The 25,840-nt window shown below is 47.3% G+C and overlaps 1 protein-coding gene across 3 annotated transcripts in view; it reads right to left on the bottom strand.

Annotated features, from left to right (window-relative positions):
• Nucleotides 1–25,840, bottom strand: part of FBXO21 (F-box protein 21) — a 49,142-nt gene that overhangs the window by 7,181 nt on the left and 16,121 nt on the right. For 2 of the 3 annotated variants that reach the window (XM_058691155.1, XM_058691157.1), the window contains exons 8-11: nucleotides 17,367–17,546; nucleotides 16,126–16,258; nucleotides 8,513–8,724; nucleotides 6,835–6,992 (exon numbers count right to left, since the gene is read on the bottom strand). In XM_058691155.1, the coding sequence (XP_058547138.1) occupies nucleotides 6,835–6,992; nucleotides 8,513–8,724; nucleotides 16,126–16,258; nucleotides 17,367–17,546 (683 nt within the window). The remainder of the gene's footprint in view (nucleotides 1–6,834; nucleotides 6,993–8,512; nucleotides 8,725–16,125; nucleotides 16,259–17,366; nucleotides 17,547–25,840) is intronic. The other variant, XM_058691156.1, reaches the window with a different exon arrangement.

The raw sequence follows: 25,840 nt of genomic DNA, 5'->3' as shown, positions 1-25,840 counted from the left end.
CTGTCACTGGTAGGCACGATGGAAATGTTGAAAATAACAAGAATTCAAGTGGGTCATTCAGAACAACTGCTCTATGGCCAGTTTGTGGAGAGCGGTGGTTCTCAACTGGGGGCTGTTCTGCCCCTTGCAGGACAATCGGCAGGATGTGAGGACGGGTCTGGTTGTCACAACCGGGGGCCGCCACTGGCATCAGGTGGGAGGAGGGCAGGGCCGCTGATCAACAGACGCACACGACAGTCCCCACCACAAAGGACGGACTAGACCAAAATGGCAACTGCAACTGCCCTGGCAATTCAGGTGTATGTTTTAGCACCGTTTCACCCTTTTTTCCCCTTCCTTTTTCTGGGTATTAAGTAGCAGCTCCTAAGGGTTGGGAAGAGGACAGGAAGGTCAAGGCCAGGTTATGGTCATGGATCTGGGAGAAGACGTGACCCCACAGCGGCTGCACAGAATCCTGTGTGTGGGCCCAAAAAGAGGCACGGACAGCACAGGTGCCCCAAAAGTCCCAGGGAAATCTTAAGAAGTCTTTCCCAATTCCCTTGACGTTTTTGACAGAAATGTCTGCTTATTTCTGAAAGAGAGAGAGAGAGAGAGAGAGAGAGACAGAGAGAGAGGGAGAGAGAGCGTGTGCACGGGCACGAGAGCAGGAAAGGGGCAGCGAGAGAAGGAGACAGAGGATGTGAAGCGGGCTCCGCTCTGACAGCAGAGAGCCCAATGTGGGGCTCAAACTCACGAACCATGAGATCATGACCCGAGCTGAAGCTGGATGGTTAATTGACTGAGCCACCCAGGTACCCCGTGTCTGCGTATCTTATTTTCAGCTACCCAGGGGACACCTGGCCAGCTCAGTTGGTAGAGCATGAGACTCTTCATCTCAGGGTCATGAGTTCAAGTCCCATGTTGGGCATGCAGCCTACCGAAAACCAACTTCAGCCACCCAGATATGTAAGTACAGTCCTGTAAACCTATGGGACCACCAAGCAGAGTCCTCCCCTCTTGAAGTAGCTAGACATAACTACATATAAAGAGAACTTGGTATTGTCTGTGTCTGTTATATGAAGCATACCGTAAGCATTTATCTGCAACTCGTTTAGTTGCAGCGTCGCATTCCACAGTCTGACAGACCCCCAATTCACCTGGCGAGCCTTTGAATGACACTGCTGTCCCATTCCGACAAGAACACAGACACGTCTGAGTGGGTCTCCAGTGGAAGGAGTGGGGGTGGAACGGCCAGGACACAGGAGAGTGAGCACAGCGACCTCTGAAATGGCTGAGAACGTGCACTCCACCCCCCACGGGGGCTCCTCACGCACCTGCCGGCACACGCAGACGGCCACGGACGGCTCGTGGGTGGACACTCCCGCTTCAAAGTGTAAGACAAATTATGGAGACGGGAGCTGATGCTCACTGAGGCACCCCACGTCCCCGGTGTTCCCGGAGGAGCTTTGTCATTCTATACAGAACACACATCAGAATGGGATTTTCACACTGCGCTGAATTCCTGGCCGTCCAAGATGGGCAGCTGACTCCCATTCAGACCATCTGTGATGTTCACTTTCTGCAGTGGCTAAGGATGGGGGAGGCGGGGTGGGGGTGTGGAGGAGAGGGGTGGGAAGCTGAGCACGAGGTGCTGCCTCTCCCCCGGTGTCTAGAAAGTGCTGAAGTGTGCCCCCTAGTGGGAGCAAAAGACACTATACAGCACCCCACTTGGGTTTAGCTGAAATCTCACATATTGAGAGAAAAATTCTCTCAATTACGCAGACTAAAACTATTCGAGGATGTCATGCATGTATGTGGCTTATAATTCACTCTTCAACTCTCTGTGGAGAGCTCAGAATTAGGGAAGCATTCATCAGTGGGCTCTACCCAACAGGATTACCAGAGCCAAAGGATCAACATTTAAATCACGAAAACGTTTAAAAACAAAATAATTTGATGCAAATAAATGAAACTGAAAATGTTCAAAGAATACTTAAATAAGTGGGTTTTTTGTTTTTTTTTTTTTAAAGATTTTATTTTTCAGTAATCTCTCTGCCCAACACGGGGCTTCAACTCACAACCCCCGAGATCAAAGGCTACATGCTCGGGGTGCCTGGGTAGCTCAGTCGCTTAAGCCATCCAACTCTTGATTTCAACTCAGGTCATGATCTCATCGTTTCTGAGTTCGAGCCCCATGTCAGGCTCTGTGCTGACAGTGCAGAGCCTGTTTGGGATTCTCTCTGTCCCTTTACCCCTCCCCCACTCACACACACAGGTGCTCTCTCTCTCTCTCTCTCTCTCATAAGTAAATGAACTGAAAAACACACATATATAAAAAAATCTTTTTTTTTAATTAGAATTTTTTTTGTTAATATTTATTTCTTTTTGCGATACAGAGAGACAGACCACAGGCGGGGGAGGAAGGGAGAGAGAGGGAGACACAGAACCCAAAGCAGGCTCCAGGCTCCGAGCTGTCAGCACAGAGCCCAAAGCGGGGCTTGAACCCATAAACCTTGAGATCATGACCTGAGCTGCAGTCGGACGCCTAACCGACTGAGCCACCCAGGCGCCCCTATAAAAAAATCTTACATAGGGGAGCCTGGATGGCTCAGTCGGTTAGGCGTCTGACTCTTGATTCCAGCTCAGGTCATGACCTCATGGCTTGTGAGACCGAGCCCCGTGCTCTGCGCTGACAGCAGGGAGCCTGCTTGGAATTCTCTCTGTCCCTCTCTCTGCTCCTCCCCTGCTTGCATTCTTTCTTTCTCGAAATAAATAAACATTAAAACAATCAAAAATGAAAATAAAACCTTATTAAAAAAAGAAAAAAGTCACATGCTCTACCAACGGAGCCAGCCAGGTGTCCCAGTGTGTTTGTTCTCTCTCTCCCTCTGCCCCCTCCCCCACTTGCATTCTGTCTCCCTAAAAAAAAAAAAAAATTAACTCAGGAATTTATGGGAGGGGGAAGAAGTGAGAGGGAAATAAGCAAGGAAGGAAAAAGGGGGAGGGGGGAGGGGACAGAGAAGCTCTCATTCACAGAAATGAAAGAGAAGGGCAGCATTTGCAAGTCTCCTGTGATAATTTAGGCAAGGAGATTCAACTGGTACTGAAACAAAAATAAGGGTTCAAGTTCTCGGGAACAGGACATTCACGGGACGTCACAGTGTTAGCTGCAAAGGGAAAACTGTGTCTTACATCGATCTTGGCTAAGTGACCAAACTCCGCCTACTACCAGTGGGACATCGATCACACGGGCTCTGGAGGAGATGCAGGAGACACACACAGCATCTGACAGTGAGCATTCTAGCCAAAAATATGCACCTGATCTAATCCAGCCTCAGACTCTGCTTCCAGTTTGCAGATAATGCAGAGAAGGAGACAGTGAGACACACGCGGAATGTTAGGCGATTTGTGAGACAACCAGCCTGGACTCTTCGAGAAGTCAGTCGCAGGAGAAAGGAAGAAAACGAGGTGAGAAATGAGGAATGAGGAACGAACGGGTCTTAGGAAGAGAAAAGACTCTGCCGTTGGAGACAGCAACCAAACGCAGTGCGAGGACCCTGGCTGGATCACGACGGAGCGGCAAGCGGCTATCAAAGCCAGGCTGGTGGCAAGTGGGAAATGGGGCCGCTGACCAGACATCAGACAGCAGACGTTTACTTGTCACGCGTGGCGATGTAACTGGGGCAACGCATGGAAACGTCCTATTCTTACACGACGCCTGATTAAGCATTCGGGTCGTTAGGTCTGCAATAGTCTCTCAAAAAGTTCAGCAGAAACCTAAAATCTCTACCTACAGATAAAACAAATACGGTAAACGCTAGCTGTTGAATCTAATGGACGGTGTATGGGGTATTCGATGTATACTTCTGACCGTTTTGCATATTTAAAAATGCTTTTAATCCAAAGTTGTAAAAACAGCATCTTATTAATGACGCGCTATTTACACTCACCTCATTATTTTGCACTTCTTTTTTAAATTAACTTATTTATTTTGAGGGAGAGAGCGTGAGCGAGGGAAGGGCAGAAGAGAGAAGGAGAGACAGAGTCCCAAGCAGGCTCTGTGCTGTCAGCACAGAGGCCAAGTGGGGCTCGAACCCCTGAACTGCAAGATCATGACCTGAGTCAAAATCAAGAGTCGGACGCCCAACCGACTGAGCCACCCCGCCAGCACCGCTGCATCTGTGTCTATAAGCTTCTCTGTCAGACAGATGTGAGCATCCACTGGGGTCTGGAGCACCCCGCGGCATGGACTCCTCACCAGACGGGCAGACTGGGGTCTGGCTCTACATGCACAGAGCTTGCGACGGAGAGAGGGGGCCAGATGGTCAACGGGAAATCCTGCAATTCCCATGAAGGTGTGAGGACTCGGAAGGGGCGGCGGGTGTCAGGGAGCTCGGAGCAGGGACAACCGACCCAATCTGAGCCCTGTGGGGGAAGAGCAGGGGGGGAGAAAAGCTGCTGGAAGGAAGTGACCTGAAGCATTAGAGAAAAGAGCCTGCTCGTGAGGGACAACCACCTGCGCAAAGACTTGCGCGAAGGATGGTCTCAAAGAACAAGGTCTGGCTGGCTGGAGTGCGCCGGGGGCGGGAGCAGAGAGGAGGCTGTGGGACGGGGTCCGGGTCACCGCCATGCAGGGGAGTCTGGTGGATGCCAGTGAGAGACGGCGTGATACAGGCAAGGAGCAGGTGTGGCTGGAGCGTGGGGGGCAGGAATGGAAATCAGTGGATGGAAACAGGACAGACGTGCAGGAGACACAGCTGGCGTCACCCGCGGGCCGGACAGATGATGAGGGGAAGGACAGGGAAGAGATGGTGGCCCCAGAGCCCCTAAGCCCCTCGGAGTGCACAGGCCAGGACGCTCTCTGGCCCCGCGGCCCGGCACCTGGGAAACAGCGACCGAGGGCCGACAGGGCCCCGGAGCAGACGGACAGCGCTCGTAGGGGAATCCTGGCTGCCCACCTCTAAGAGCCTCTGAAAGTCTAGAATTTCAAACTAAGAGAGGCAACTGCGAACCTTGCTCACATTCACTCAGCTCAATCTCAGTTTTAGAATGCAGAATCGCAACCAGATAGGAAGTTTTTTGTTTTTTAAGTCGTTACTACACCACAACTCGGATAAACCTGACATTACAGCGCATGTTTGCTTAGATCTGTTTCAGATGAATTCCCCAATCTTCAATACAGACACCAAATTTGGAACACCTACAACTGCATACCCAGTTTTACCTACTCTGCAAAGCCCATTTTAAAGTTAGTGTGTTTCTAGAAACTCAGATATATTAAATGCTAGATGTCTTAATATCGACCGCACGTAAAGGGCAGCAAAGGCACACACACGGTGGAGCCCCGGACACTGGCCTGCGATGCTGGGGAAGGGACGGTGCCCTTCACTCTTGGGATATGTGACATGCAATGCTTACCAGGTGACTAGTGGGGGTGCAAGAGTCCACCAAATCATCCAATAATTTCTAAATCATTTGTTGGTTTTTAGACACTGTTAGTATGATTTTTTTTTTTTTTTTTTTTTAATATGGCACAGCTTCAAAAGTTAAATGAAATCCCCATCGGCCCCTTCATCTAACAGGGGACACACAGACCCTTCTCCTACAACTGTCCCAGCATACTGATGGAGGTTAAGCTTCCTGCACAGCCTCAATGAACAGAATCTCTCTCAATTCTGTATACAACCCTCTCTCAGCTTCTGAGGAGTTAACGCGAAGAGGAAACTTTCTAGTCTGAGATTTTTATACATCCGATATTTCTATTATTACATTTACCGACACAATACTGAGTTAGGTCAAACCTGATGCTTTAGGTCAGACACAAACAGGTGTGGCAATGACAGTTAAGGGCATGGCTCTCGGCCAACGTGTCAGGTTCAAGTTCACACTTTGTTAGATTAAACTTGGAATGAGCCCATGCGCGTCAGTTTCTTCATGTACAACACGAGTATGATGAGGACAGTATTCCTATTCTCAAGTGGAGTTAATATACATTAGAACACCGCCTGTCACAGACCAGCACTACATTAGCATTTGTGGTTATTATTTTTTTTTAGTATCTCTACGCCCAACATGGGGCTTGAACTCACAACCCTGAGATCAAGAGTTGCAGGCTCTTCAGGTTGAGCCGGCCAGGCGCCCCCCGTTTGCGTTTGTTTTTATTAATAAAACAAAAGCTGTGAATGCCTTGACAGGCGGCCATACAGTAAGTTCATCCCACTAAATGGAGGAACAAGGAAAAAGGAGACCCACACTGCAGGCATCTGCCTCTAACCTGCCTCTCCAGACTCCACCCGCTCCCCCCTCACGAGTGCCCTGGACGAGCACCTATCAGGGCTGGCAGTGGCCCCAGACACCACCAAGCACCTGCTGACTACCAGGGGCTCTCAGAGCCAGTGCCGTGGGCTGCAGTTCCCACAGTGGCCACTTGAGGGCATCCCCGGGGAAGCAGAGCAGGCAGCCCGCCTCAGGATGCCAGAGGCTGCTGGGGTGATCCTTCCAACATTGTCCACTCGGTGCCCTCCAGTTCAGGCAGGCCATATGGGCAGGGCACTGGGCAGCAAGACTTTTGGGAATTTGGCAAAGGCAATGACAGAGGTCGGCAGAGGTCGGCAACAGCACTGAAACGGGGTCCTGGGTGTGGTGGTGATGGAGGGAAGAATCTAGGGGCAGTGACTAACCCAAGGCATGGCTGCAGCACGGCATACCCACCCATGTTTAGCAGAGTACTGGCCCTGATGAGGTTAGCCATCTCTAAATAAACTGATGACTGTGCCCACAATATTGGAGCGCTCAAATGTGTGCTTAAAATGTGCCTGTGTGTCACTACAGGTACAGACCGGACTAGTTACTCACCTTGGGCTGCATATCTACAAGAACCATCCTCCACCAGAACATTATAGAAAGGCTGATGATGGCCATGAGGCAGGCTGTGGACGTTCATGTTTCGGATCCATTCGTGTCCCATCATGCAGGTAGGGTCCCAGCCATAGATCACACAGTTATAGCCATACCTAATTAACATAAGAGCAAGGGCAAATCAATTCCCTGGACCCTGTCACAGCAACTATGAAACATATAAACGATGGCTTGGCTTCTCTTAAGTTCATGTTCTTACAAATTTACCTGCTTTTATCCCTGTTAATAAGCATTTTTCAGGACACTCTTGGCTCCCTTTACAAACCCCTCTTATTATCAAGATAGCACTTCAGGTGGAAAAAAACAGACTTCAACGGAGAGTCACAGGACAACTGGTTATCCAAATGGAAAAAGGGATCAGGACCCAGGCCTGAGAACAGCGCACAGTGTCCTAGTGGGACAAAGGCCTGGATAGAAAACACAGAATTTGTAGGCTAGCTTCATGACACAGGACATAAAAAGAGTTCTTAAACCAGGTATGAAAAATACAGCCCATAAGGGAAAAGACTACTCAATTTAATAGTATTAAAAGGACCCAGATTCAAGCAGACTATTAAAAAACTACAGGACAACTGGGGAAACAGGAACCCTGACTAGACCTAAGTGAGGAGGTGAAGGAGTTGGTTTTTTCTTAGATACAAGAGGATGGTAAATGTACTTTTAAAGGAGACAGCAAGGCCTTACCTTTTAGGTACACACACTGAAACAGCTACAGGTGAGCCACAGATGGAATGACATCTGGTACCAGCTTCCAGGGAGGGGTGGGGTTAGGGGGATGAAGAGTGAAGGCAGACCCTCACGACAACTGTTGAAGCTGGTTATGGGAGCATCGTCTGGTTCACTATCCTCGTCTCTACTCATATATGCTTGAAATTTCCATATTAAAGTTGAAGAAAAAAAAGAACGCACTAAAAGGATAAAAAATCCTAGCCCCGAACTGGGAAAAGATATTGGCAACGTATACGCACACAGACACAAGTAACAGGATAAAGGACTAAAAACCCCTAAGAAAGACGAATAACTCAAATGAAAAACAGGAAGACTTGAAGATGTGCATAATAAAAGGAAACTTGAATGAGCTTCTTTTCCAGGTTCACTAGCCCATCCGCATAGTCAACCAGGGAAATGCAAACGAAAACCACAATGAAATACCAGTCGCCATTTACTCTGTAAGTGCATTTTTAAAGGTCTGGCAATAACACGTAGGGGAGAACAGGACCCTCCGCTCCCAGCCTGCCGGTGGCACGTAAATCGTAACCGGCACTGTCGCTGTGGACGCGGTTGAGTTTTGCCTAGTTAATCGACCATGAGCTTGCCCTACAGGCGGGCAAGCCCTACCTGCAACTCGGATTCACAGGGATGGAGATAAACGAAGCGTCAGGACAACGAGGAAATGAGCGGAAACCCCCCCAGCTTACAGCTCTCCCATTAGAAGGCCCTGAGCCAGGACAGCGAGACTCTTCTTACAAAACGCAAAGGGTAGATGCGGTTCAGACCAGCTCGGCCTCGGGCGGCTCCCGCGGTGGCCAGTCCGTCGCGGCGGCTCCCGAGACGCGTGCTGGCAGGCACGCGTGTCCTCTGCAGCCGCGTGGGGATGGCCGCCACGGGCACTCACCTCTTATGCTTCATAATGAGCCCAATGGAGTAGCAGACGTCTCTGTGCTTCTCGTGGGAGCGCAGCTTCACCTCCACACCCACCTCCTCCTTCTTGCGCTCGATGTGCTCTAACGTGTGCTGCACCAGATAGCCCACCGCCCCGTGCTGCCCGGGGTCTAGGGTTTGAATGTGCTGGAGGATGTCAAGCACCTTCAAGACAAGACAGAAAGACTAGGAGATAATATTTTCATTTAGGCCTTTTCTTTTTTGCGGCACAGGATTTAGAGCTACCTAACCTGGCACAAGGCGGCAAGCTGGGGGCCGTGCTGACGGCCCCCACGTCTGGGAGCTGGTGGTCTCCCCTCTAACGCCGGGCACTGGTCCCACAGCAGATTCGACCAGCGGGAACGTGGGAATTATTTAGAAACACGGTGGGCCAGAACAAGCGAGGGGTGAGGAGTCAAGAGCCTGCCACCCACGGACGTGTCTGGATTGGGGAACCCCAACAGAAGGTGGTAACACTCTTGCTGGTCAGTGTGGGGATTCCATTCTTTATACACAGAGAGGAGAGGGTTTTAATACATCGCTGACCAACTGGGAAGAAAAGTAACTGCTCAGCTGCTTCAATCCAGATCAAGGGGACGTGTGACAGAGCTGCCTTGACTACCCAGGGGGAAGGGGCTACACAGAAGCCACGGAGTGATGCCCGTGAGCTTAGCTGATGAAGCCGTGGGTCTCAAGGTTCAGAACACGGACCGATCATTTCGGCTGTTTTAACTCGCAGTGTAATTCCGCATGCGCTCAAGTGGACACGGAGAAACCACATCTATGTGGAATTTAAATGACTAAGCTGCTCGCGGCAGAGCTGACTCCAAGGTTATGTTTTCCTACCATACACAGTGCTGCTGAGAAAACCTGCAAAGTCAAATAAAGTTTTACACACACACGCGCGCACACACACAAAATCACTTAGCACCTATTCTATGACGCCATTTAGCAGAGGGTCTCTGACATGTTCTTCTTTTGGAAACAGGATCTTTTCCTATTTACTGAGCCCTAAGACAGAGTAGGTAAGCAGACAGAGTGACCTATATTCTAGTCCCAGATCCAGCAAACGGTTTTTACCTTTAAGTTAGTTTATTCACGTTATCAGATGATGACTAGTAACTGTCCTATTTCCTGATGTATTTTGACCCACCAAAAGTGCTATGAAAATTAGCTTTTTGCAGGGCGCCTGGGTGGCTCAGGCGGTTAAGCACCCGACTCTTGACTTTGGCTCAGGTCAGGATCTCACAGCTCATGAGATCGAGCCCTGAGTCTGGCTCCGCGCTGAGTGTGGAGACTGCTTGGGATTCACTCTCCCCACTCCCCTGCTCCTCCCATGCAAACACGTGCACTCTCTCCCTCAAATACATAAACATAAATAAAAACACCAAAACCTAGTTTTTTGCGGTGTAAGATGTTATTATGAAACCCACTCCTAACCTCCAGATTGGTATTTGCAGGATCTCAGTATTTTGTGAATGCTTCTTCTCCACTGATCACTGATTCGTACCAAGCCCATCACATTTATTTCATTTCATCCTCCCAACGTGAAGTATAGTCAATGCTGATTTCCAAAGAGGAATCAGGCATCATCAAGTTAAGGAACTTGCTGGAGGTCCCAGAGTATGAAAGTATGGAGGGAGAATGTGGACCTGGGGGGGGCTGACTCCAAACCTAAGGTCACAACCCTTCTTACCAGAGCAAGAGCAGGAGCATTTTAATTCATTGTTAGGAAAACTTTCAAACCCATAAAAACCGGGGTGCCTGGATGGCTCAGTCGGTTAAGCATCTGACTCTTGATTTCTGCTCAGGCCATGATCTCACGGTTCACGAGTTCAAACTCCATGCTGGGCTCTGGGCTGATAGTGAGTGCTGAGTGTTGCTTGCGATTCTCTCTCTCCCTCACTCTCTGCCCCTCCTGTGCGAGTGCCCTTTCTCTCTCAAAATAAGTAAATTTAAAAAAAAAAATCAGTAAGATTGCTTAACACACACACACACACACACACACACACAAATGGACAGAATGGTATAACCCTAAGCACCTCAAACTCAGCTTCAACCAGTATCAACTGAGAGCCAATTTCCATCCACCACCCCACCTTTGCTTTAATTTGTACTGTACTTTACTTTGGGGGACACTAATCGTATTCATCCTCTGAAGCTAAAAGCATCGGATCTGAACGGTGAGTTCTATTTCCGGCACTTGCGTGTGGCTTTCCTCGTGTTCCCATGTGCAGCTCCAACTACAGCCGACCCTTGAACAACACGGGTGTGAACTGCATGGGTCCACCTACATGAGGATTTTTTCCAGTACGGGACCGTAAATGTATTTTCTCTTTCTTGTAATTTTCTCAGTAACATTTGCTTTCCTCTAGCTTACTTTATTACGAGAATATAGTATGTTACACATAAAACATGCACAATATGTTAACTAGCTAGTTGTTATCCGAGAGGCTTCTAATCAACAGCAGGCCATCAGTTAAGTTTTGAGTCAAAAGTTATACATGGAGTTTTGACTGTGTCAGGGGTCAGCACCCCTACACCTCCCCACCCCCAACCCCGCTCCGTCTGTGCAAGGGTTGACTATAATTACTTTTTAAATGTTTACTTATTTATTTATTTATTTATTTATTTATAGAGAGAGAGACATGGAATCTGAAACAGGCTCTAGGCTCTGAGCTGTCAGCACAGAGCCCGACGCGGGGCTCAAACCCACGAACCGTGAGATCGTGACCTGAGCCGAAGTTGGACGCTTAACCGAAATGAGCCACCCAGGTGCCCCAACTGTAGTTACTTCTGACCACACTTCTGCTACATTCTACAGATACAGCTTCCCTCCCTAACTAGCAGCCCCTCCCCTGCAGATAAATGCAACAGACCTATCTCGGGAGTCTTGTAAGCACAGGGGAAGGCTTAAACTCCCTTGTAGCATCAGGAAGAGACAAGGTTCAGGGGTAATTACCACTCCCTGTCCCCAGATGTGCAGATGACAGGGTGAAGGGAGAGGGCAGAAACAGAAAAGATACCACGACAGGGGCCTGGTGTGCTCCTGAAGGACAGTACTGATGATAGCGGCAGGGGTGGGGGGTGGTGGGCGTTATGATGTCTCCAAACACATGTCTAGGCTGACAATCCCAAGAGCCCACAGTTTTGGGGGTAGGGATCTTGGAACACAGGGGTCCGTCACTCATGATTGGCAACCTTTACCGTAAAGAGCCAGAGAGTGACTGCGGCCTTGTGGCCCACATGGTGTCGGACCCAACTACTCTCCTCTGCCCCCTGTGGCTGGAGAGTAGCCAGCGATAAAAAAGCAAGCAGATGGGCCTCTTTCGAAATGTGCCTTTGATAAAACATATCCACAAATCCAGGCAGCAGAGTGTGCTGACCCTGTTCTGTCCCAGCTACAGGTTTCCCCTGTGGCTCTCTGTGAGGTGCCTGGCTCCATGCTGCAGACCTCCTTGGCTGTGGGCTCTTCTGCTTTTGGGGCTTCAGCCACCAGACGCTGATACGGGGAGCCCCTGCCAGATGTCCTCAGACAGCTGAACTCAACGGCCCCGGTCGTATCCAATCCAACAAACCCCAAACTGAACACTTTCTCCTGCCCCTGAAACAAGTCTGTTCTCCAAACACCCGTTTTTTTTTGAGGGGTAGGGGGCGAGGGGCAGAGAGAGAATCCCAGGCAGGTTCAGCACTGTCAGCACAGAGCTCAGTGCAGGGCTCGAACTCACGAGCCACTGTGAGATCATGACCTGAGCCGAAATCAAGAGTTGGATGCCCAACCAAATAAGCCACCCAGGTGCCCCAATACCCAGTACAGAGCCCAACATGGGGCTCGAACTCATGACCCTGAGATCAAGACCTGAGCAGAGATCAAGAGTTGGATGTTTAACCGACTGAGCCACCCAGGCGCCCCATCCAAATACCCACTTTTAACGCACCCAAACAGTCTCCCTTGTTGGAAAATCTGGATATCCTCTCCCTCATTATCTAACAAAGATCTTAATCACTCGTCCAAACCATTTTTTTGAGCACCTCCTGTGTCTCGGGCCTTGGGCGGAGAGCCAGGGGGGCCGCTACCCTGAAGAACCACACAGATGCGGTCCTCGCCCTCAGGGAGCCCGGTCCCTGGCGAAGGCACAGTACACACGCAGCCACAGTGTCCTCAGAAGACGTTCTGCGGCAGGGCAAGCACACGGCTGGCAGAGCAGGGGACCTGGAATGCCGCGGATGGGCTGGGGAAGGGGTTTCGGAGCCAATGGAACCGAGGCCTAAGGAAAGGCGTTTGGGGCAGCGCCGGGGCGCACACCAAGCACCGAGGCGAGAGAACACGGTCGAGCGGAGGGCGCGGCCGGGCAGCACAGCGTCCAAAAGGGGCGACCGTGAGCACCGAGGCAGCTGAGGCTGGCAGGGCCAGACCGCGGAGAATCTGGTAAGCCATGATGAAGAGAATGAGCCTGATCTTCACGACACCGAGGCAGCCACTCAGAGGGCTCGGAGCACTGAAGGGGCAGGGCCGACATCTTCAGAGATTGCTCCGGCCCCAGTGTACGGAACAGGTTCCGAGGGGTAAGAGTGGAGGGGGGAGAGCAGGCAGGAGGCCTAGGCGGCCGTCTAGGAGATGGGGCCGCGTGCACACGTGCAGCAGACACCCGGGCGTGCGGGTCTGGAGCCCGGGGTCCAGGCAGAGCGTCCGTCGGGGGCGGTCAGCCTGTGGACGGTAACTGAAGCAAGGCCAGGTGACATCACCTCGGGGAAAGGTGTTCACCGAAGTCTAGAAACTACCCTGCGGGGAAGAAACATAGGACACGGAACTAGCAAGAGGCTGAGAACCATGGACCGGACTCAAAGGAACAGAGTGTTTTGAGCAGTGAATGGCCCTCAGTGATCCAGAAAGATAAGGAAAGACAAGTATCTGTGGATTCGTCAACAAAAAGAACGGTTTCTGTCAAAAGGGGTCATTGGCTTCCTTGGCAAGAGCGGCGTGTGGAGGGGGGAAATGATCCCCATGTTCTGGGGCGCAGGTGGGAGGCCAGGCATGCGGCCATCTGGGGCTGGAGTCCTGCAGGGGAGGAGATAAGGAGGCGGCCGCAGGGATGTCATGGGAGCGCGTTTCATTTCTTCCCCAAAGATGAGAAAGATCGATCGGAGTCAGCAGAACGCCAACGGCAGACAGCAGAAACAGGGAGTTGTAGACATAGGAGAAATAAAGGAAAACAGAGTGGGATCTGGAGCACAGAGAGTTGCCTTGGAAAACCAGAAGGGTATCTTTTCCAGTGAGACGTAGAGGAGGGTGAGGGAAGGGAGGGAGGGCTATGGGTCAAACTGAGGAGGGAGGTCTGGCAGCAGGAAGCAGAACGGGCCCGGGTGCCGGCTTCACCGTCCCCCCCGTAGCCCGCTGGCCCACAGGGGTGAGGCGTGCGGGTGGGCTCGGGCACCGAACTGCCTGTGCGCAATTCCTAACGCCATTGACGCCAGCGCAGGTGGCCTCAGCGGGTTACCTGACTTCCCACTGCCTCAGTTTCACTATTTACAGAATGACAAAAACCCAGCATCCACCCCACAGGGTTGGAAGGAGGCGTCCGGTGCCAGTGACGTTTCAAAATGTGACCACCCTCCACTGTCTCTTCCTGTCACGGCCACAAGGACCCTGGACTATGACGACAGTGACCCAGAGGGCTTGTGTTTCTTCACTCTTCCTGATTTACTTCAACTGAAAACAAGCTGACTTTCCAGTCTTCCCAGTTTGGGAACTAATAAGGCCACACTAATTCCAAGCCTTCCAGAAACTGATCTGAAAAATATGCACACAGCTGCTCACGTTTCCATGCGCATATAGGAGTACGGGCATACAAACCCTTGTCGGGTGGGCCCACAGTGCTGGGCCCGTCCACCTCCGTGCCAGGCACAGGCTGCCCCTGCCCACGGGAACAGCTGCCTTTTCTGCCCTCCGAAATGGTTTCCCACCCTTCAAGGTCCACCTCAAACACTTTCTCTGGAGAGGAGCCTTTCCTCATGGCTTCAGTGTCCCCCGGAAATTTCCTCATCAGAAGCCCCCGTGTTCCCACTCTCTCCGGTGGCGCCCGCCTAGCTCAAGTGCACGCTCATGGAGGGGAGCGGCTTTGCATTCCTGATCCCCGCATGAGGGGCCGTCTAAGGTGCTCAACCCCAGAAGCAAACGAATGGTCGTCATGAGGAAAAACGTTCTGCGCGTAAGCAACTGGGATCTTGTTTTAGTGCCATCTGCTTGGCAGGATGGCACTCTCGGTCATCCACGGAGGGTACTGAGGTATTTCCCCAGTGCACAGCATGAGTACTGAACGGAGTCCATCATCAAAGAAAGGTAAGGATGCCAGAGCTCCTGCAGACTTTCCCCCAGGGCAGATGTTAACCTTAGCACTTCTAAGGCTGATGTGTAATTTAATACAGAATTTACATCTAAAAAGTCATGCTTTGAGAGGGTTTCAGCATTCTACAAATTATCGTGACATCCCTTAATTGAAGAAAGAAGTGACAAGAGTTAGTTATGTATAGCCCAGCATCAAAAATAAAGTGGGGGAAAAAAATAAACGACTGAGCTGTGGATAAGAGGGTTCTGGGAAGTAGGTGGTAACTTGGGTAGAGGGTCTAGTTCTGGCAGACCACAGGATGTTCCGGAGGGACATCTGCTACTTGGACTACAGATGACCTCTTAAGATAGGAGCTCAGGGATGTTCCTACTGATGGGTCCTTTCTCAGAACGATTCCACATCTTTGAAGTGGGGAATAAATGAGATAGTTTAAACCTAAGCAATGTGGGGTCATACTATTTACCCCTCTCTAACAACACGAACGGATGATTTTATGCTGATGTCCCTGTGAGCACTCGGAACAAAATTCTCTCGCCAGGCTGCTCTAAACAGACATAATGGATTATTAACATACTCCCCTGGAAAAGCCAGCGCATGATGGAAAGGCGCAGCCGCTCCCACGCTATAACACACCCTCGCACTCAGACACCTGCTGCACGCACAGCTTGCTGAGGAGCGTTTCTGATCGCAGACGCCGCGGTCCTCTGAAAGGGCTTGCTGCTGGCCACAGGGGACATTAGAAAAAGGAGGAGCCCAAGTGGGACTGTATCAGAATCCACAGTTTTCAAAGACGGAACCAGTCCGTGAAACCCAGCAGCCGGACCGGAACACAGCCAAGATCTACTTTTCCTTTGTTAAACAGGGGTGCTCACGTGGTCAGCGTGAGCACCACCAGCACTGCTGGAGGGTGAACACTTGAAGCTCTGCTTCCCCCTGCTGAGTCAGGGTGACCCGGGGGGAACCCGTGTGGGCACCAACAGGTGGGTTGCAGAGCTGAGGCCTTGTGCTTCCAGGTGTTTAAGGCATGGACCACAAAGAGAACAGGCAACCCCTGGCAGTGTAGCCAAGTTTTTTGGATTTAAAGGAGACAAAAACCATTTAATTGACAGGCCAAGATGGGGAGAGTGAATAAATTCACGTGTATCCTCCAGGCTGATATGAGGATAAACTTCCAAGAGCCGCCTTTCAAGCTAGAGTTCCTCTCTAACGCAAGTGCAAAGCATCAAAGTAAAATAATTACCTTCTCTGGCCAGATGCCCAGGTGGAAATAGAGCCTGGCTTGCAGGAGGAGAAGCTGCACCTGGTCCGGGTACATCGCCAGGTACAGATCCAGGGAGTCTCGCAGGAGTTGGTAAGACTGGTCGATGCCTTCCCTGGTGGGGGAAATCAATCACAGCCTCACTTTCTGCTTGCTTCTCAGCTGAGACCCTCTTTTGCAAGACCCAGGTTTTATGAGTAATGGACAGAAAGGCCACACACCTTTTCGGATTCCGATACCTCCTCTCTGTTCAGCAAATAGTTACAATGATCTTAGTAACAATATTAAAAAAGCCCCAGAAGAAACGTTAACTTTTGTACCCCACTTTGGTGATGGGCATGAAAACTGTAAGCACTTTCACCGTATAGTCACCTCAATAACGCTGCACATAATCACAACTAGATTCTGCCTAGGTGGAGCACAGAGGACTTTTAGGGCAGTAAAACCGTTCCGCACAATACCACGACGGTTGGTTCGTCATGGTGCGTTCATCCAAACCCACGGAACGTACGCCACCAAGAGGGAAGCCGGGCGTTAACTGTAGAGTCTGAGGATGACGTGTCTGTGGGGGTTCGTCAGCTGTAACCAGTGTCCCACTCTGATGGGGGATGTTGGGGAGGTGCGGGGGAGGGGGTACTAGGAGAACTCTCTGTACTTTCCACTCCACTTTGTTGTGAACCTAAAATTGCTCTAAAAAATACAGCCTATTTTAAAAGAACAAAGAATTCCACCGTTAGGCAGGGAACTACGACTACAACATACAATCTTCTATTTTCCCTGTAAGACATATTCCCTTGGACTCAGAGGCAGAATGGTTTCATACTTTTGTTTGCTTCCTTATCTAAGTGATAGAAATGTATAAACCAAAGGACGACAAGGCACTTGGATCGAAGAACATACTGCCCTGAAAAGTAACCTTTACCAGTCTCAAATATTCTGGTTACTAAAGAAAATATTGAAAATATTACAGAAAACTTGTGCCCAAGTCCATTGCAAGAGTGTCAAAGTCACTCAGTACATCTTAAGCCAGGACAGCATTATGTCACAAGGATGCGTTTCTCTCTGTGGTGGGTAGACAGCCGCAGACAGCCCAGCTGTGCCTCCCGGCATCCACAGCTTTGCCGCATGACGGGAGGCCCATCAAATAAAATCCTCTGTGAGGCAGTCCGAGCCTCCAAAGACACGCACTCTGCAGAAGTGCTGGAAAACCACGAAAACCTTACCGCTTTCCCAGGCTTAAAAGGTTTCCCACCATTCGCTGTAACACCTTCTTCACGTTGACCACCCCGTACAGTGCTGCCGTCACGTGCTGGCCGATCAGGTATTCACACTCTTTCACTGTCAGCTGCTTCCCTTTCCCAAAAGCGTCTATGTAGATGTAGTCAAAGATGTCCAGGGTCGCCCTATCCAGACAGCACAGGCAGTTAGCCAAATCTCAAGTCAGAGCTGAACAGGCAATGTCTAACATCCCCTCCCCTTCCCCACAAGTAGCTCAAATTAGAGACTGAATATTATTAACACAGCAGCATTTTCACTTAAAATAGTCAGGCCTTGTCTAAAGTTCAAAATCTGACCCTTTAGACATTCCCTGCTGTGTTAAGACTTCAGGACACAGATGTTTAGGAAACGGCACCGATGCGTGCCATCAAATATAGTTTTGCAAGGAGATTAAGCCAGATCAAACCAAGTTTAAAAGAGAACAGAAGAGAATTTATTGACCTTAGTCTACAAAACGCTCTATCAGAAGTTGGGTGGGAAGGCCCGAGGCACTTTATGATTCTGCAGATTAGCACAGTTAACGTCTGTGGGCCCTAGGCCCCTGGGGCTGTGAGGAAAGTTACAGAACCCAGCCCTGCCAAGTGTCCTGCCCCCGACCCTGCAGACACACTCCGGTGGGCACTCAGGGCTCAGCCTGGGAACCTGGCTCCAGACCAGAGAGCTGAGCCCCCGCACTTGACCCTGCCACCCCTCCTGTGAACCGGGCTCTCAAAAAGGGTGGTGGCCTGAGCTGAGCGGAGCGGCGGGAGGAGGTCACATGAAGCCAGTCCTCATCACCATTACCAAGAACATTCTCTGAGGACTCCTGAGGGTCTTTGTTTCAGGGACAGCTGCGGTTTTTTTTTTTCTTGAGCAGCTGTTCCACTTTGATCTTATGCCCACTGCAAACCACGCAGGAGATTTTCACTTGGGCTGCTTTATTTATTTATTTATTTATTTATTTATTTATTTAATTTCTAAAATTTTTATTTACTTTAGAGACAGAGCACAAGTGGGGGAGGGGCAGAGAGAGCCGGAGATGGAATCCGAAGCAGGCTACAGGCTCTGAGCTGTCAGCACAGAGCCCGATGCGGGGCTCAAACCCATGAACCATGAGATCATGACCTGAGCCGAAGTCAGACACCCAACTGACTGAGCCACCCAGGCGCCCCTCACTTGGGCTGCTTTAAAAAGCCCAGATTTCTTCCTAGAGTCATATTAATATACTTCCTGTAGCAAGACAGACACAATGTTCCAAAAATAAGAGATGCTCTTCAACTCTTTTTATGAGTCTAGAAGAACTACACATATACACACAAATTGATTACAGACAAAAATCCTAAATAAAATAGGAGCAAATCAAATACAGCAATGTATTTTTAAAAATCCATATGATTAAGACAGATGTACCCCAAGAATGAAAGGATAATTGAATGTTAAAAAATCTATTTCAGCACGTATGAAGAAAAATGTATGATTTTATCAGTAGACACAGAAAAGAGATTTTGGAAAAAAAAAATCGAATGCCTACTTATTTAATAAAACAAGCAGGGGCAGCTGGGTGGCTCAGCTGGCTAAGAATCCGACTTTGGCTCAGATTCTATCTCTTGGTTCATGAGTTTCAGCCCTGCATTGGGTGAGCTCAAGCCTTACTTCAGGCTCTGCACGGACAGTGTGGGGGAGCTGAGTGGGGGAGCTCTCCCTCTCTTTCTGCTCCTCGCTCACTCTCACCCTCTTTCTAAAAAAAGAATAATACTAATAATAATTAATTAAAAAGAACTTAAGCAAACTAGGAATTCAGAAGGCAGCTTTGATAATCTCAATGAAAGGAAATACTCCAAACGTCATGCCTGATGATGAAATTTTGAAAGCATTCCACCTAAAGTCATACCCAAGACAAGGGTACCCACTATCACTGGTTCTACTCAACTCTGTGTGAGAACACCCAGCCATCAGAATAAGTATAAGAAACAAATGTACAAACGCTAGAAAGAAAAGAATCAAAACGGTCACGATTCACAGGCAATATGACCATCTACACTGGAAACCCACAAGAGTTGATAATTAGCTCCAATAATTTATTCAGCAAAGGGGATGATTATCAGATTTATATCTAAATATCAGTCGTATCCCTATACATCATCAATACTTAGAAAACATAATTTTCAAAATTACCATGTACATTAGCAGTAAATATTTAAGGTACTTAACGAGTAAGTCTGGCAAGAAGTTGAAGAACTTCATGAAGAAAACAATAAAATCTTTTTAAGGATATTAAAGACAACTTACACGTGTAGGGAGGCATCCCGTTCACAGACAGACTCAGGAGCAAAACACTGACAACACTGCTCGTATTAATCTATGAATCCAATCCAAAGTAAGCTCTGGTACCGATTAACATCCTTATGGACTTCTGAAGGAGGCTGGTAAACTGATTCTAAATCTATAGAAGAGCAAAAGGCTAAGAAGAGCCAAGGAAATTCTGAAGAACTCAATGCGGGGTGGGGGGGGGGGTTGGGGGGGTGGCGGGTCTGACCTACCAGGTACTAGTAAACAATAAAGTTACAGTAAGTAAGACAACAGGGTCTTGGTGCAGGGACGGATCAGAGACCAAGGGCATGAACGTGGGTCCAGGTGAGGAGAGGGCTTGCAGCCCGGCCGTTGCTTCATGGGCTGTGCACCCACACTATTCTCACCGGCCTCCTGACTCCTTTGCCCTGAGGACCCAGCCAGGGGCTCGGTGTTTGATTCTGCCAGGTGCCTGGCGTACAGACAAATTATTTTATTGCTCATCTGCACTGTTAGTGCACATTCACCGTAGCCTGAGAAGAAAAAATGATACTGTTACCATGCACAACTGTGCCCAGCAATAGTTTCTGTGGCAAATAATATGGCAACTGCAGTTTTAAATGCTTTAGATCATGCAGAGATCCTTGGTGGATTACTACATGGGCATTTAAGATTATTTTTGAGATATTTGGGGAAATCGGTTGGGTTACCTAGGCAGAGAGAACGGACTGAGAGAGCATATTCCCCATTTACAATCACGGAAAGTGGGTACCTGCTACCCAAAGCCACGCAATACGTGTAGAAAAGGGTATCTGGAGGGGCGCCTGGGTGGCGCAGTCGGTTAAGCGTCCGACTTCAGCCAGGTCACGATCTCGCGGTCCGTGAGTTCGAGCCCCGCGTCAGGCTCTGGGCTGATGGCTCAGAGCCTGGAGCCTGTTTCCGATTCTGTGTCTCCCTCTCTCTCTGCCCCTCCCCCGTTCATGCTCTGTCTCTCTCTGTCCCAAAAATAAATAAAAAACGTTGAAAAAAAAATTAAAAAAAAAAAAAAAAAAAAAAAAGGGTATCTGGAAAAGAAAGGACACCCATGCATACCATTTAAGGAAATATACATATGTAATGAACTATAAAAATTTGCATGGAAATAACAGAAACTTGCAGGTAACTGGTGGTTATCTCTGCAGAGAGGAAGAAGGAGGGGATGAGGAATACCCAGGAGGCTCCAACTATTCAGGTTTTATTTTTTAAACTAGGGGGTAGAAATATAGAGACGAGTTACGCCTTTCTTCCAGGTATGAGTCACAAACTCTACTAGGTGTATTAAGCACTGGGCCATCTCAATCTTCCAACTGCTTGAAAAACATGTGCTCCGTTTTCACAGAGGAAGAAACTGAGGCTCAGAGGAAGCCGAGGTCTGAACCCAGCCCGACACTAAAGCTCAGGTACTTTCTACTATACTGCTCATCACTCGCCAGAGGATATTACAAGGTCATTCAAAGCACAGGATATAATTAAATAACTTTGTTTCTTTTTCCTCTAAATGGCACATTTAATGAGAAGATAGTTCTGACTATGTGATGAACTATTTCTTTCACAAAAGCTAGACTACAGCTGAAAAAAAGCTTTATGTCCAATAGGACACCAAGCTTAAAGGAGAACAAAACAGAACTTGTTGACCTGGTCTACAAAATGCACATCAGTCACCAACCTTACCTAAAAGGGGCATCACTGACGATAAGAAACTGAGCATTTGCTGTGCACATGAGTGAAGAACTCGGCTACCCTGCTGTCTCCCCCTCCCCCCCCTCCCCCCCTCCCCCCTCTCTCTCTCTCTCTGGTGAGGAGGGAGGGAGGGGAGATTTTATGGAAGACTGCAAAATAAGACTTTAAGAACTCTTTGATCTAGATGGACTTAACAGATATATTCAGAACATTCCATCCTAAAACGGCAGAATACGCGTTCTTTTCAAGTGCACATGTGACATTCTCCAGAACAGATCACATATTAGGTCACAAATCGAGCCTCAACAAATACAAAATGACTGAGATCATACCATGCATCTTTTCTGACCACAATGCTATGAAACTTGAAGTCAACCACAAGAAATAATTTAGAAATAAAACAAATACAAGGAGGTTAAACAACATGCTACCGAACGTGAATGGGTCAACCAGGAAATCAAAGAAGAAATAAAAAAATACACAGAAACCAATGAAAATGAAAACACAATGGTCTAAAACCTCTGGATGCAGCAAAAGTGGTCCTAAGAGGGAAGTATATAGCAATACACAACTACATCAAGTAAGAAAAATCTCAAATCAACAACCTAAACTTGTACCTAAAGGAGCTAGAAAAAGAAAAATAAAACTAAAGCCAGCAGAAGAAGGGAAATAATAAAGATTAGAGCAGAAATAAATGATACAGAAACTACAAAAACAACAGGACAGATCCAGGAAACCGGGAGCCAGTTCTTTGAAAAAAATTAATAAAATTGATAAACCTCTAGTCAGACTTATCAAAAAAGAGTTAAGGACCCACATAAATAAAATCACAAGTAAGAGAGGAGAAACAGAAATACAAACAATTAAAAGAGTACTATGAAAAACTACAAGCCAACAAATTGGACATCCTGAAGTAATGGATACATTCCGAGAAGCACATTAACTACCAAAACTAAAACAGGAAGAAACAGAAAATTTGAACAGACCCATGACCAGCAAAGACACTGGATCAGTAGTAAAAAATCTCCCAACAAACAAAAGTCCAGGGCCAGATGGCTTCACAGGGGAATTTTACCAAACATTTAAAGAAGAGTTAATACCTATTCTTCTCAAACTATCCCAAAAAATAGAGAAAGAAGGAAAACTCCCAAATTCAATCTATGAAGCCAGCATTACCCTGATACCAAAACCAGATACAGACACCACTCAAAAAGAAAACTACAGGGGCGCCTGGGTGGCTCAGTCAGTTAAGCGGCCGACTTCAGCTCAGGTCATGATCTGGTGGTCCGTGAGTTCGAGCCCCGCGTCGGGGTCTGTGCTGACAGCTCAGAGCCTGGAGCCTGTTTCAGATTCTGTGTCTCCCTCTCTCTGACCCTCCCCTGTTCATGCTCTGTCTCTCTCTGTCTCAAAAATAAATAAACGTTAAAAAAAAAAAAAAAAAATTAAAAAAAAAAAAAAAGAAAAGAAAACTACAGGCCAATATCCCTGATGAACATGGATTCAAAAATTCTCAACAAGATACTAGCAAATTAAATCCAACAGTTCATTTAAAGAATTATTCACCACCATCAAGTGGGATTTCTTCCTGGGTGCCAGGGTGGTTCAACATTCACAAATCAATCAACATGATAAACCACATTAATAAAAGAAAGGATAAGAACCATACGAACATTTCCATGGATGCAGAAAAAGTTTCTGACGCAGTACAACACCCGTTCATGATAAAAGCCTCCAACAAAGTAGGTTTCAAGGAAAATACCTCAACATCATAAAGGCCATATATGAAAAACACACAGCTAATATCCTCCTCAATGGGGAAAAACTGACAGCTTTTCCTCTACAGTCAGGAAAAAGACAGATGTTTACTTTCACCACTGCTATTTAACACAGTACTGGAAGTCCTAGCCTCAGCAATCAGACAACTGAAAGAAATAAAAAGGACCCAAATTGGTAATGAGGAAGTCAAACTTTCATTATCTGCAGAAGACATGATACTCTATGTAGAAACCCTAAAGGACTCCACCAAAAAATTGCCAGAACTGATACACGAATTCAGTAACGTCAGTCGCAAGTTACAAAATCCACATATAGAAATCTGCTGCCTTTCTATACAATAATGAAGCAGCAAAAAGAAATTAAGGAATCAATCCTATTTATAATTGCACCAAAAACTGTAAGATACCTAGGAATAAACCTAACCAAAGAGGTCAAAGATTTGTACACTGAAAAATATAAAACACTGATGTAAGAAACTGAAGACACAAAAAAAAAATGGAAAAACACTCCATACTCATGGATAAGAATAAATATTGTTAAAACGTGTAAACTACCCAAAGCGATTTACACATTTAATGCAATCCCTCTCAAAACACCAATAGCATTTTTCAGAGAGTTATAACAAACAATCGTAACATTTGTATGGAACCACAAAAGACCCCAAATAGCCAAAGCAACCTTGAAAAAGAAAAGCGAAGCTGGAGGCATCACAATTCCAGACTTCAAGCTATCTTGCAAAGCTGTAGTGATCTAAACGGTCTGGTGCTGACACAAAAATAGACATACAGATCAGTGAACAGAACAGAAAACCCAGAAATGAACCCACAACTATATGATCAATTAATTTTTGACAAAGCAGGAAAGAATATCCAATGGAGAAAAGACAGTCTCTTCAACAAATGGTGTTGGGAAAACTGGACAGCTCCACGCAAAAGAATGAAACTGGACCACTTTCTTACATCATTCATAAAAATAAATTCAAGATGGATGAAAGACCTAAACGCGAGACAGGCAACCATTGAAACCATAGAGGGGAGCACAGGTAGCATCTTCTTTCTAAGTAGGTCTCCAGAGGCAAGAGAAACAAAAGCAAAAATAAACAAATGAGACTTCATCAAAATAAAAACTTTCTGAGCCGCTTGGGTGGCTCAGTCGGTTAAGCGACCGACTTTGGCTCAGGTCATGATCGCAGGGTCTGTGGGTTCGAGCCCCGGGTCAGGTTCTGTGCTGACAGCTCCGAGACTGGAGCCTGCTTCGGTTTCTGTGTCTCCCCTCTCTCTCTGCCCACCCCTGCGAGTGCTCTGTCTCTCTCTCTCTCTCAAAAATAAAGAACAAAAAAATAAATAAAATAAAAAGTAAATAAATAAATAAAAAGTTTCTGCACAGCGAAGGAAACAATCAACAAAACCAAAAGACAACCTACAGAATGGGAAAAGACAGTTGCCAATGACATATCCAATAAAGGGTTAGTATCCAAAATATATTAAAAAAACTCATTAAAACTCAACACTACAAAAGCAAATAATCCAATTAAAAATGGGCGGAAGACACAAATAGACATTTTTTCAAAGAAGACATACAAATAGCCAACAGACACATGAAAAGATGCTCATCATCACTCGCCATCAGGGAAATACAAATCAAAACTACAATGACATATCACCTTACACTGTCAGAATGGTGAATATCAACAATACAAGAAACACCAGGTGTGGATAAGGATGTGGAGAAAGGGGAATGAACCCTTGCACACTGCTGGTGGGAATGCAAACTGGTGCATCCATTCTGGAAAACAGTATGAAGCTTCCTCAAAAGGTTAATCCACCAATCACATTACTAGGTAATTATCCAAAGAATACAAAAATACTAATCCAAAGGGATATATGCTCCCTATGTTTATAGCAGCATTATCTACAATAGCCAAATTATGGAAGCAGCCCGAGTGTCCATCAACTGGTGAATGGATAAAAAAGATGTGGGGTGTATGTGTGTGTGTATACATATACATATATGTATATATGTATATATATGTGTGTATATGTATATATGTATGTGTGTGTATACATATCCACATATACGTATATATACGTGTCCCTATGTGTGTGTATATATATAGTGGAATATTACTCAGCCATAAAAAAGAATGAAGTCTTACTATCTGTAAGGATGTGGATGGAACTTGAGGATATTGTGCAAAGCAAAATACATCAGAGAAAGACAAATACTACATGATTCCACTCATGTGGAATTTAAGAAATAAAACAAACAAAGGGGGAAAAAAAAAGGCAAACCAAGAAACAGGCTCTTAACTATAGAGAATAAACTGCTGGTTGTGGCGGGGGGGGAGGTGCACGGGGGGATGGGAGAAATAGATGCTGGAGATTAAGGAGTGCACGTGTTGCGATGGGCACCGATCACTAAATTGTACGCTGGAAACTAACATTACACCGTATGTCAACTAACTGGAATTTAAATAAAACCTTAAAAAAAAAGTAAAAAGCAAGATTCCTTGTTAAACAAAAAGAACTCTTTGATCTGATCTGCTTTGCAACAAAAGCATTTTAAGAGCCACCCAAAATCCTGAACTCCTAGTCCTACTCTTTTTTTTTTTAAGTTTATTTAGTTTGGGGCACCTGGGTGACTCAGCTGGTTAAGT

The sequence above is a fragment of the Neofelis nebulosa genome, chromosome 11 (assembly GCF_028018385.1).
Source record: "Neofelis nebulosa isolate mNeoNeb1 chromosome 11, mNeoNeb1.pri, whole genome shotgun sequence".
Taxonomy (NCBI): domain Eukaryota; kingdom Metazoa; phylum Chordata; class Mammalia; order Carnivora; family Felidae; genus Neofelis; species Neofelis nebulosa.
Note: the sequence above shows the minus strand (reverse complement) of the source record. Positions and strands in the feature narration are given on the sequence as shown.